The sequence below is a fragment of the Dermacentor variabilis genome, chromosome 2 (assembly GCF_050947875.1).
Source record: "Dermacentor variabilis isolate Ectoservices chromosome 2, ASM5094787v1, whole genome shotgun sequence".
In the NCBI taxonomy this organism is placed as follows: domain Eukaryota; kingdom Metazoa; phylum Arthropoda; class Arachnida; order Ixodida; family Ixodidae; genus Dermacentor; species Dermacentor variabilis.
Window position 1 is genome coordinate 100,149,355 of NC_134569.1, and position 12,887 is coordinate 100,162,241.

Below are 12,887 nucleotides of genomic sequence, written 5' to 3' on the forward strand. Positions count from 1 at the left end.
AAGTGATAAATAAGCCCAAAAGAACTAAAGAAATTACACAACTGCTTAACAGCACACTCATTTTACTCGTTTGAAGCTGCAGTGTGGCATTTTTTAAGGGTTCCCTCTTGGATGTCTTTGAAATGGAGGCAATATTGAATTAAATGTGGAATTCGTGCCAAGACTTGTGGAAGATGGACATGCTCTTGGGAAGGTGTCGGCCCCAATGCAACACAATATGTCAGCGATTCATGAAACTGACTTGTAAACTCTTCCAGATTATGGTGATTACTTCAGTGAGCGGTGTCAACATGGCCATAGTTTTTCATATCCTGTGGAGTAGCCTTTTGTGAGCTTGTAGCCTCTTTTGTTCAGAATAAAATAGGAAAAGAGGGTTGCTCCTTTGCTGTATACATATAATGGTTGGCTGTAGTGCAACTTTTCAAGGCTTGGTGCATACGTTATAATTATGGTTCTGCATTTGTGGGTATGTATACATCTTAGTGTTTATTTCCGCCTGAAAATTCACTTTTTTCTCCACGAATATAATTAATTACATAAACATCCACTGGCTTCAATTTCGGTGGATTATATTTACTTTGAGGTTGCCTGATATTTGTTTCTGAATATATGGTTCACCAGTTTTGTTGAAGAGGATCTGTAGTCGTACAGCACATTTCATCGTCGAACTAGTCGTTACATTCAACGCTCAGAATGGCAAAGATTTTGAGCAGCAGCTTAGCAAGGACGCAATGTCATATGGTGATGTGAGTATGCAGGAATTAGAGTGAACTTGATATTCGAGCACAAATAAAATGGGTCATGATTTGTAACATTATGCTGCAGGTACAAAGCTCCAAAGAATAATATAGAAAGAAGTGGCGAGGTAGATAAGATTCTGGATTGCCATCAGCAAACTTGCCCAGTTTGCTGATGCCCACAGAGGCTGCAACACAGACAAGGATCCACGTCATGGCTGCCCCGATGCGCCTCTGCGTATCCCCTTCCCTCCCCACTACATATTTGCGTCGCAGCAACAGGTGAAACGTGCGCAAATAAAAAAAAAGTTATGTAGAAAGTGCTTGGGCTGCAGGCACAGGCATGAACTTGACCTCGTGGAACTTCTTGCATGGAGTAAACTTGCTTTCATTTACCATTTTCGCCTAAAACCAAATTCGTGCAAGAATATTGTGAAGTTCTTGTTTGTTGTACTACAAAATGCTGAGCCCTATACTCTTTCATACATAGCAAGCAACACTATGAGGACTAGACCTCATGTTGCTACATGCATCTGCAACCAAAAAAACTAAACGTAAAATTGAGTGTTGCATATTAAAAAAAGAAAATAGGTGCATGCCACGTAATTCTTCGTCAAATTAAGTCTCTTATTTCTACGTCGCAAAATATGACGTACTTGTAAGGTGTGAAGGTCTGAACCTATCCAACACCAAACCAGCAGGGTGGCATTTCTGGACTGTCTGCCACAGTGCATCACTTGCACTTGTGACCAAGACATATATTGCGAGTTGCCTACTGGATGTGCGAAAATGCAGAAGTACCATATTTGCATCAATATAACGAGCTTCTTTTGATATTTTCAGCCTCGGAACAGGTCTTGCATTATATTCAGGTTCCTGACATGGATTTTTGTAATATTTCTTTTCTGTTTCAGAGAGACTGAAACTCCCCCCTCGCCTTATTTACGTGCAACTGCACTAATATGTAATATGACGTAAAGTGACATCCAGAAGTTGCAATTGTAGTATTTTAAGTGGTTATTTTGTAGCAAACGTTGCAGATCAAGAACTGATTTGCAAAACATGGGGAGTGAGATGGCCGCACCAGCTGCATAGCTACTGCAGCGTTACCTGCAATGTATGAAATATACTGCGAGTATAATAATTATGAACTTTTGGTGCGCTTGGTTTATTTGAAGAAGAAAAGAGAAAGATAACTATCTTTTTTATGTGATCAATCCACATACTTCTTGTTAAATATGTCGGATAACACGAAAAATTGACAAATAAAGATGTACAGTTGCCATTGGGCTTACCCTGCATGCAGAGCACTTATCGCATTACTTCTCACGAGATGTTTGTAGAAAAGTGGGCATTACAAGTGAAACATTTTTGCACCTGTTATAAACTGAAGCAAATTTTACTAAAGAAATACCGCGCTGTATTTTCTGCAACTTTCACTTCTAAATACGTGAAGTGTTGGATTATGGTGGAGCAAATAAAAATATCCCTACCAGACACGGTGTTTCTGCAGTAGAAAGTACGCATGCGGTTGATAAGTTTGCCTGCTTCTGTTATGGGGAAGTGATAGGGCTTCATGTTGTAAGTCTTACTGACATAGGCTGCAAAGCAAGGCAGTGGATGAGGGCCACAGGGGCAGGGAGAGTGATGCTTCTGTAACTCCTCTAGACACAAGTCCTTAAGTTTCGTACTGCAGGGTGAATAGATGATGCAAAGACTCGTACTTCCAGAACCCATAAAGCTATATTGGGTTTGGCGTGTTTGTTAACTTTTTTCTCCAGATGCGTTTTTTTTTTGTCAACTGCAGGTATGAACACAGTGTCTAGTGGTGTGTAGAGCATGTGAAAACATAAACTGGCTTGCAGCGACTGCAACTGAAGTGCCAGGTACTTTGCAGTTGACTGGCTACGACTTGACCACCGACGATGAAGAGAGCGGCTTCCAACAGTACAGGCTCTTGTATAAGGGAGACGAGGTGCCCAATCCACTAGCTGTGCTGTACAGGCTAATGCTGTTCATGTGCAACAGTGCTACCACGCACCTGACAGGTGCCCGTTCTGAGCACCCGGTATTCGGAACACAGACTGCCAGCTCGTATCGCATTTGAAACATCAACCTCTACTTCTGTGTTAACTTAAAGAAACATTGTTTTTTTTTGTGCCATTGTATCTATTGTAGCTATGTTTCTTTTTCTTTTCTTCACTTCTTAAAGGAATAAAAGTGGTCAGTTTCATGCATGTCTTTGAAAGGCAATTCGCACCTACCTTGTGCTTATTCCTCTGTGTAGAACAGTCAAGGTTTGAGAGCATGAGAGTTCTCCAGTTCGAGTTTCATGGGAAAAAAATAAATAAATAAAAGAAACAAAAGCACATTTAATTAGTTTCATGGTCACTTGAATTGTTTGGTGTAATCGAAAGCCCTGCTGTTGCATGTGTCATGACGTTAATTGTGAACTTTAGTTGAAGAAAAAGCTTTTAGGAAACTGTTTTGCTTTTCTATAGTGTTGCCTGATGCACCGGATGCTTGCAAGTGTCCAGCATTGTAGTGCACTGCACTCGGAAATAGCTAGAGTGTTACCTGGTGGATAAAAAAAGAAGAAAAGGTAGAATGATAAGGCATAGTAGGAGAGTCCAAATGCTTTAATTGAGTGAGTCTTGAAGAAACTTGAGTGAAGTTTCAGTAATGTCTTTCTCGCCACTTTTGTCCTTTCAAAAATGGCAATAAAAATGTAACGGCAGCAAAACACTAGAAGGCAGCATTTAAGTTTACATAGCGGCAAGAGATGGTTCATGTCTCCAGCAAGGACTGGCAGTCTGTGGCTCCAACATGGAGTGTTCAAAGCTGGACTCTTGCAGCTGTGTTTGTAGCTGCACCATTGTGCAGCGCTTTGCCTCAACTCTGTTCCATCTGAAACAGCAGGCCCTGCATGTGGCAGAGCTCTCCATCTTCAGCTTCCATTAAACTCTCTCTTCCCTTGACAAAAATAGTTTCTGCTTTTCACAAAAGCCCCGCGGTGATTCGTGAGCCAAAGTTTTGCAGTTTGGCGCTCTCGGCATGCGCTCAATGGCTTGGAGTGTAGGGATATTTCTAAAGCTAGTCATTTCAGTAATTGCCGACAAGCATTGTTTAAGCAAAATATCCATCTCGGTTGAAAAAGAGTGTTGAAATTAAGGTGAAGTTGCGGGATGATAAACATCTAGAATTTTTGTGAGCGGGACAAGGATTCAGCAAACCAGCAGCTGCAGTTACATTGTGGTTAGTGCAGGACAAGCAGGAAGAGTAGTTGGAAAGCCTTCACTCCGCAGCAAGTGTTAAGAGTGATGATGTTTACCATTACAAGAGATCTTGATTAGTGCTGACTTTTGTCTTCACCATTTCATGCTCCTTGGCGTGTTTTGAAGTCTCAATGCATTGGCAGCTTGTGCTGTTTTCCAGCCTCTGTGGTCACTGTCTGGACTCTCTGCCACTTATGGTTACTTGCTGCTGTTGAAGCCTCAGTTTGGGGATGTGAAACCATATGTGTTTCTATGTTCTTGTTTGGATTTGGTGCAAAGTGGTGAAAAGTGTTTGCTTGTTCTGATCTTTCTTGTGCAATTGCTTGTACTTTTTCTGATCAGACTGATGAGCAAGAGGTGATCAACTTCCTGCTGTCGACAGAGATTATTCCGCTCTGCCTGCGGATCATGGAGTCTGGCAGTGAGCTCTCCAAGACGGTAAGGATTCCGATACATGTTTACAGAATCCCTTTGAAGCCCGAGGCAGCTTGAATTGTAAAATTAAACTGAAGTCATCTAGCCAAGCATATGTTGTCACTGCAGCATGGCTGAGTATGGCAAATGCCACGTGCGGTGCATAGGGTAATAAATGCATTGCAGTGACGAAATGAGATAATCCAAGAAAACAGCAAAGCTGTTGGGAGATATTGCGAAGAAGTCTTGGAGCTGAAAAGCCGAATTAGCAAAGAACATCATTTGCCCTGTTAGCTTGTACATCAGGAAAGTGCACTGTCCAATCGTAGTAGTACCCTCATTCATGCTGAGCTTGCATATTGCTACCCGACGTATACTTTGCTCCAAACAACCCTTCATAGGGCCTCTCTACAGTCTCTGTGCTGTGTCTTGTGTCACGTACTTAGATGAAGATGTGTGAAACAGTCACTGTTGTGTAATGTTCTAATTGGTGGTAAATGTTAACTCGTAGTACAGCTGCTGACCATAGCAGGTTTTAAATGTTGGAGCTTTAGAGTATTCGGGGTTTTGTAATTCAAGCACACACACCAAGAGAGTATTTGAAGAGATTTTCTATATCTATAAAGGGCGAATGCGGAATAAGTGAGTGAACAAATGTATGATTGCATATAGTTGAACCTTGCTACCGTGAACGCTGCTTCAGAGAAACTTCCACTACATTGAAGCAGTCTCATTTTCTTGTCGTAGGTCTATAGCGCTCTCACCAAAATGCACACTTCTTCGTGTGTCATGCTGCCTCAATGAAATTTTTATGGAGTACCAAGCCTGAAAATTTTATTTATGTGCAGGAAGTCGAAAACTGTTTAATTTGACACATAAAAAGACATCCATGAAGTTTAAATCATGGGTTGGTTCCATCAGAAACTGCTGCCAATCACCAGTTCTCACCACAGTGCCCGAGCGTGCAAGTTGCCATTGCTTGATAGTGACAGTGATACGGTTGGTCGAAACCGCTGGTGCATATCACGACCACACATCGCACAGCATGTGATGCATCGACATGAAGCTGATGCATATGAAATGTGATCTTGATGCCCTTGACTGTGTGAAACTGCCAGTTGACGCTGTGTCACAGAAACTCAGTTTGGAGCTTCCTGCTGTCAAGTTTCCTTTACGTCCAGTAAAGTAAAGTCAACAAACTCTCTAGGTACACACGGTAGGTATACACATACCTAGCCATGTATGCACGTAGGTAGACATGGCTGATAGCCCGTGCACCCAAGGTTTGCTTCAAGAGTGTGTGGCTGTCAGTCCAGCCTGTGCCTGTGTTCTCATGCCCAATCGCTAATGTGTTCCACTGGCACAAACCCTTTTAAATATCAACTTCCTGCACCCGCAATACCCACCAGCTAGGCCTAACAAGCACTGCTTCAATAAGGCCAGTGAGCAAAATTGCAGTTTGTTGCTGAGTCGACGAAACTGTCTTAGCAGCTGCCATACAGCATTAGAACGGCCGAGGAATCGCCTCTATAATGAAAGTATGAGTACGGCTTACAGCCTGAATGGCGGCTACTTCGTTTGCAAGCACCATGTTTCCGATATTGCATGCACAGATCAGGTCTGAAAAAATGAGTGACACACCCATGCTGTGTCTGAAAAATGAGGCATCCAAAAAAATTGGTTGCCAGCAGTTGTATTTATTTCACAGCAAGAAAACTTTGTTCAGAGAGGTTTGACTGTACATAAAATTTCTGCATCACTATTAGCAAAGGGGGTTGTCTATTGCTGTGTATGATCTGCAATTTCCACATATTAACGGGTACAGTAGTAGTAACATTCTTGTAAAGGTTTCATGTAGTTGCTGCGTGTCTGCAGAGCAGTGATTCTCCTTTGTGCCATATTTCAGGTTGCCACTTTCATCCTGCAGAAGATTTTGGTTGATGAGACTGGTCTTTCGTACATCTGCCAGACGTACGAACGTTTCTCTCATGTAGCCATGATCCTGGTAAGTTGCTATTTTATGACCTTTCGTTGTGGCTTTTGCTAGTTTATCAACTGCCAAGCCTTTGTGGAAATGTGGCCATATTGTTCAGGGCAAGATGGTTCTGTCTTTGGCCAAGGAACAAACTGCACGCCTGCTCAAGCACGTGGTCCGGTGCTACCTGAGGCTGTCCGACAATCCAAGGTTTGTGGCATTGTGTCGGCTATTTATTGAATGTGTGTGCCACAGTGGCTCAATTGCTGGGTGTATTCTATGCTCTGGTGGCCACATTCCAAAAAGGGCACAGTCCAAAAATGTACTTATACTTAGATTTAGGTGCACGCTAGAGAACTTTGTGTAATCTGACATCTTTCTGAAGACCTGTGCTTGCAATGTGCACGAGTGATGAAAACAGGCAGTTACGGGAGTGTACGGAGGTGAACATTGAGCTACACTTTATTACAGCAATAGCCGTAATTCAGGTCTTCCAACTGCATTGGTGGCATTGCTGTGGGTTGTTCTAAAAAAAGTTTGACTACTTAAAAAAATTGCAGGTGCTTCAACAGTCATTACATGCCGAGCGTTCACTTACACAAAATCTTATGCTTCAAAATACTAGGCCACTAGGACAGGGAACAAATGGGTACACAAGTGGGGAAATATTTTTCGAATAGTGGTTTATACTGCTTAATGGGAACAGATACGAAATGTGTTTTAGTGCCCCTTTGTGACCAAAGCCCACCTGCTGTGTTCCTGCAACACCTGCAGGGCTCGCGAAGCGCTGCGCCAGTGCCTGCCAGACCAGCTGAAGGACAACACATTTGCAAGCTGTCTGCAGGATGACAAGTCCACTTCACACTGGCTGGCCCAGCTGCTGAAGAACCTGGAGACAGCGCCAGTCACAGACCCCAGGCTTACCTACCAGGGGAGCCTTCCGTCCCAGTAGCCCCCTCCTCATCGACATCCAGGATGGCAGGGCAAGGTCACCACAAAGCCCCGCCATCAGTGGGAACTGGGTTTGTTGAAGGCAGCTGTAGTCTTGGCATCATTTGCTCGCACGCGATTTGCGTCTGCTCGATGTCATTTTGGCAGACACTGAATGTGACACCCTGCAAAGCAGGAGTACGAGGGAAGGCTGACTGGGTGCACAGTCTCCTTCTAGACTTTTTGGATTGCTGTGGCAGCGCATGCATGTCACTGCTCGCTCATTTTTAACGTGCACAGTCAAAGTGTAGGTTGAGGCGCGGCTGACATGTTGTCTCTTTGCTGTCCAAAAAGGTCTTGGAAGGCAGTGGTTACTCGTAACATCAGTGACATTCAACCAGCCTTGCATCTGCCATAATGTTGTGATGTTCTTGACAGTAGCCAGAAATATGTCGTTCACAAGAGCTACGCAATTTCCCAAACACTATTGAACAACTTTGTTTGAAAAATTGGGCAGCTATGTGTGACGATGTCAGACAAATGCGTGTAAATTTTCAGCTAAGCTGCAATTGCCATGTGATATTGTAGTGTCCGTCTAGGTGTCACTGATGTGGTTGTCAGTTCAGCTGACACAGGTTCAAAATTTTGAAAGTGACATCCGTTAAACTGAAATGTGCAGTAATCTTCTTGTTTTGCAGCTTTTGTGACCCTTCTGCATGCCCAGTGTTTAGGAGTTAGTCATACATGCCTTGGTGCTCACCTCTAAGGCAACCGAGGTTAGCCTGTCTTTTGTCACAGTGCTTGGAAACATGCAATCATCTTGGCCGTTGCCCAGATGTGTGGCAATATTACCTATGTGGATTCTTGTTGAGCTAAAAGACAGTCTCTGTCACCTGCCAATACATGTTAGTGGCTCTTGAGTTTTAAGAAAACTTGCTTTACATTATGCTAAAAGAGGGTGCCTACAACACGCAGATGTTGAGATTGAGGTGCACTGTTCTGTAGCATGAAACAAAAGGATAACTTTGGAACAGTCCACACAAAATGTGGAAAGTAACAACTGTTTAATTTTAGAGGAGACGGTGCTGCACTTCTAGCTATGTATAGTTAAAAAATCCTCTGCAAAAACAATAAAGATAAAATAAAAAAAAATAAAATGTATTCAAAGACACACATGTAAGATTTTGCCAAGCTCCAAAAGAATCCATGTGTGTGTTGCTCTCCTGTCATTTTAAGTTATACACTGCATAGGATATATTCTGCGATAGTGTAGTAGATGGTCTTGTAGATGGGATATGCCTGAAAATTGTTGGAGGAATGTGTGCGTGCATTAGAGTTTTTTCTCTATAAAGAGCTTGTGCATGTGCCTGAAGCCTTTCTACATAGCTAAGGGTACAGCACCGTTCGTTCCGCAGTGAGATTTTGTTAGTTCCCACTATGTGTGTATTGTCCAGCTTTTTTTTTCTTTTGCTGTTTTGTGTGCTGAATGAGCACTCCTAAATTCAGTTTGTGGGTCACCACAAAACTGATTTGCTAAAACTAAAAAAATGTGCAACTAGCCCAATTTGCCAGCTCAATAGGCAAATATTGTTTTATTGGATAATCAAAAAGAAGAGATCAAGTTTTACTTCAGCACACTGTTGGTTGCTTAGAACCACATGACCTATAATGTGCTATCCATGTTGCACACGCTGCCCGTATGACAGCTCTCTTTGAACCACTCTGTCTCCATGTAAATAGTGTAATTAAGTCCAACATGCCACAAGCTCAGCCAAATGTAATGAACTTACACATTTTTTTTAAGAATCTATAGGTGGTGGATGTATTGCAACAGTAATGTTACCACATAGGGCTGAGCACAGGTCCTATGTCTTCCTTCTTTGTATATAACTTGTCGCAATGTAAGTCTGTTAGTCATTACACAAGAGATTTATCTGAAAATTGAGGCTTCCCTGGTCTCTGGTAGTAAGGAAGAACAAGAATGGAAACAGGGATTGTGATGTTTTTTCGTTTCCCTGTAGCTTCACTTTGCTGTCTTTTTGTTTAGCATAAACTTTGAGCATGTGCCCCTAATTTACTTACTTTCTCAAGCCTGCACCGTTGCAGCTTTTGTTGTTGCAAACAAATGTTTATGTACACACTATGTGCAAGCTTCAAGAGCAAGATAAGGGGGAGCACATCCTGTGATTCGGTCTGTTATACTTCATTGTATGTTTTGGGTGTCGGGATGCTCGAGTGTGCTCCATAGAGAATTAAAAACAAATATATGCATTTAGTTAGGATAAGCTTTAGTTGGAGCCTCTTTTTCTATCCTTAGCTTCATCTCCACATCTAGTTTTCAGCAACGACTTTATTTTCCTGGGAGGGCTGTCCCGGTGCCCTAGCTCTGGCCTCCTCCTCAAGGATTTCGTGACTTAGTTAATGCTTAGGCCAGATATGACTACCAGGAAGGCTTGCATTTTAATTTTTATGTTAGGGATGGCACACTGTATAAATGTTCAAGGCAATTTCAAATGGTGGGTGGTAATGTGTTATGAATTGTGGTGTGGAACATGGATGAACTTCAATATGGCTGGATAAGAAGTTAATTATGTGTATGGCTTTCAGACCTTGACTCTTGGGACACAAAACAAGAAAGCAATGTAGGCAATTTTTCTTTGTAAACATTTTTTATGGACTGTACCTATATGCGCAGGTGTACAGTTTTACATGTACAGTCCTCTAGCGCTTAATATTCATGTCATTACTTAACGGTGAACACTAGGTGAAAAAGAATTGGGTGGTTTCTTATACTTTTTTTTCTTGGGGTCAATATTATGGATGTTAATTACATTTTGTAGGCCACTTAGCTGGTACGGTACACAAAAACACTTAGAGAAGTAATTTCATTTTTGGCTACTTGTTATTTGTCACCCTGTGGTCACCTTGTGTATCGTGCCTTTTTTTTTACCATTTTGTTTGAAACTGACCAGGGTGCGGATAATGGTGAAAAGTGTGTATTTTTTTGAAATTGTAATTATTTTGCATATCAGAAGTACTGTTGTTGTATTCGTAAGCCACTGATGGTGTTTTCTCTTTATCCCAGCCAACAGCTTCAGCCTTGCTAAGCTTTTGTACCAGTGGTAGGGAGTGAAGTGGCGTGCCACTTGTCCACTCCAGATTGCCAGTAGTACTCCGCTACTCCTCTCATTCTCAGGCTTCCAAGGTTTCACAGTATGGAAAGAAAACTGGGCCATAACATGACATAGTCAAGGAAGCATCTTTACGTTACAATAATGTTACCTTCGTGCTCTTGTCTTTAGCTGTAATGATTGTGCGAACAATGCATTTTGAGGTGTCTTGATATACTGGACTGATAAGATATCAATTGACGGCGCACATTGAGGCACAATTTACTGGTGCTTAGTGTTACCTTGAGTGTGGTGATTTCATGTGTGTGTTTGTGTGTCATACATCTCTGGTGTCGTGGAGCTTGTTAGTGTTGTGAGAGATTTATCTGTTTGTACCAAAGAGGCATTTGCCACTGCCATCAGAATGTCATACAAATTGTGGGGTGTAAACTTTTGATGACCTTGAAGTTACCTAGAAGTGGGCGCTCTGAATTGTAAATTGCACACAAAAATCATGAGAGCATAAATTGCATTCATACAGGGCAGTGAATAGCCACTACTAGCAAGTTCTGCCCCCTTTTCCAGTAATGAACTGCATGGGGGGCTTGCAATTGACTTCGATTTTCACAAGAATCTCAAAATAATAGACTTGTTTTGGTATTTTGATTAGTTGAAATGGGCTCATGTCAGTGTCACTCTAAATTGTGGGAGCTGTATTATAGAGCATCTTCATTGTTTTGTATGTAAACGATGGCATCATACATGCGTGCTTAAATCACAGCGTATTGGTTCGTGTCCTGGCATGTGCTCTGTGCTGTTTATTTGTGACCTGCATGCCAGTAGGCAAATGATCTATGAATAGCTTGTACATCTTATTAGTTCTTTTTTTTTCATAAATAACCAAAAATCAAAGTGCTTGCACAGAGCAAAACTTACAAGACATGCCAGATGTCATTGTGAAATGTTTCTGGTGTATTTAGGCCGTCATCTACACGAACGCACAAATGTAAATCTTGTGTCTTTGTTGACAGCAACTGTCTCTTCATGTATTGGAATTCTGGCTGTTGGGTTTGCTTGTCAGTGATTTCGTGCACTCTTTGTCAACAAAGAATGTATGTCGGAACATTGTACTGGTTGCCGATAAGCAGGCTTACAAAAACTGGATGCCTTCTTTTGAGTGTTTTTGTGAGCTTGTGGTGTTTCCTCTGCATCCCTACTTTGGGACCATCCATGTCGGAATGGTGAGGGAGAAAGTTGATTGTGAACGCCAAGTCTTGCTCCATCTGCTGGGTTGTGCCACTTTGTCACTTGTGATTCTCAAAGTACAAAGGCTGGTTTTAAAAGAGCAATAAACTGTGCACTGCAAACATGGTTTTTTGTGTGATGTGGGAGAGGTCTCAAAAATTTAGGGGACTATTACAGTTCGCCTTTAAGAGAGGAACGCGATAGCGTTCAAAGACCTCTGACTGCTTCTCGCGCTTTCCGGCAACTGCAGCTTATGCAACCGTAATGTTTACCGGGAAACACTGGCGGCGAACGCTATGCACAAAGGCGAGCTTTCTGGTAGAAACGCAGCCTCTTGCATGGACCATCGGTGGTCGGAGCCGAGTGCCATCTGGATGGTGTTGCAAGGAATCAGGTGCATCTCTCTATGAATGGTATAAACCCTGGAAAAAGGGCTTCTGTTTGAGTTTATGCGTTACAGAGTTAGGTTTCCTCATGTATTCAAATTACAATCCAATACTATTATGTCTTAGGTTGTGTGTAAGTTGTACTTCACAATTTTTGTGACTCATTTTACTTCGAGAAATTCAGTTCGTTCAGTAACGCCTCTGCGCTACATGGAAAGCCTGCATGGTTGGGTATGCATTGTTCGGAATGACTTTTAGCTCACTAGATGGTTGTCGCTGGATGCCAACGCCGCATTTTCTGCGTCAAGGAGCCCTTAACACTATCACGTTAATACTTGGATCGGTGCTTACATACAATGTCAGTTTAGATACTAAAACTGCGGTTGTGTGCTCTGCACATTCCAAACATTTAAATATAATTTAACTACATCTGCATCGGGTACTCATTTTGGCACACGGAACATGCAAAAATGCACAAGAAATATATAGTCGAACCTCGATATACCGAACAGCGCGATGATCGCGAGAAAGTTATAGCCGGAATTCGATATAGAAAATCACGTAAAATAGGCCTCAAAAACTTCTGCGAATCAGTCAGTGAACCAAGGGCGCAATCGGGGATCATTGCTAGGAGCGCGCGTTGGGTTGCCTAGGCCGCGCCGACTTTGTCAGCCGGGATAGCGCGGTCGATTGCGCCGCACGCAATTAGCCTAGGCAACGCCCCCTCAAACTATAGGAGGCGTCGGCCTAACCAACCGCGTGCGGCGCAACCGAACGCGCGCTGCGAACAACGATCCCGATCGCGCCTCAATCGC

The 12,887-nt window shown here is 42.6% G+C and overlaps 1 protein-coding gene across 2 annotated transcripts in view; it reads left to right on the plus strand.

Moving 5' to 3' along the window:
• The window catches only part of Rcd-1 (Required for cell differentiation 1), a 32,784-nt gene extending 20,976 nt beyond the window's left edge, over positions 1–11,808 (plus strand). For both annotated transcript variants that reach the window (XM_075681483.1, XM_075681484.1), the window contains 4 exons: positions 4,355–4,450; positions 6,333–6,431; positions 6,520–6,611; positions 7,176–11,808. In XM_075681483.1, the coding sequence (XP_075537598.1) occupies positions 4,355–4,450; positions 6,333–6,431; positions 6,520–6,611; positions 7,176–7,353 (465 nt within the window). In that variant the 3' untranslated portion in view covers positions 7,354–11,808. The remainder of the gene's footprint in view (positions 1–4,354; positions 4,451–6,332; positions 6,432–6,519; positions 6,612–7,175) is intronic.
• Positions 11,809–12,887: the final 1,079 nt, after the last annotated feature.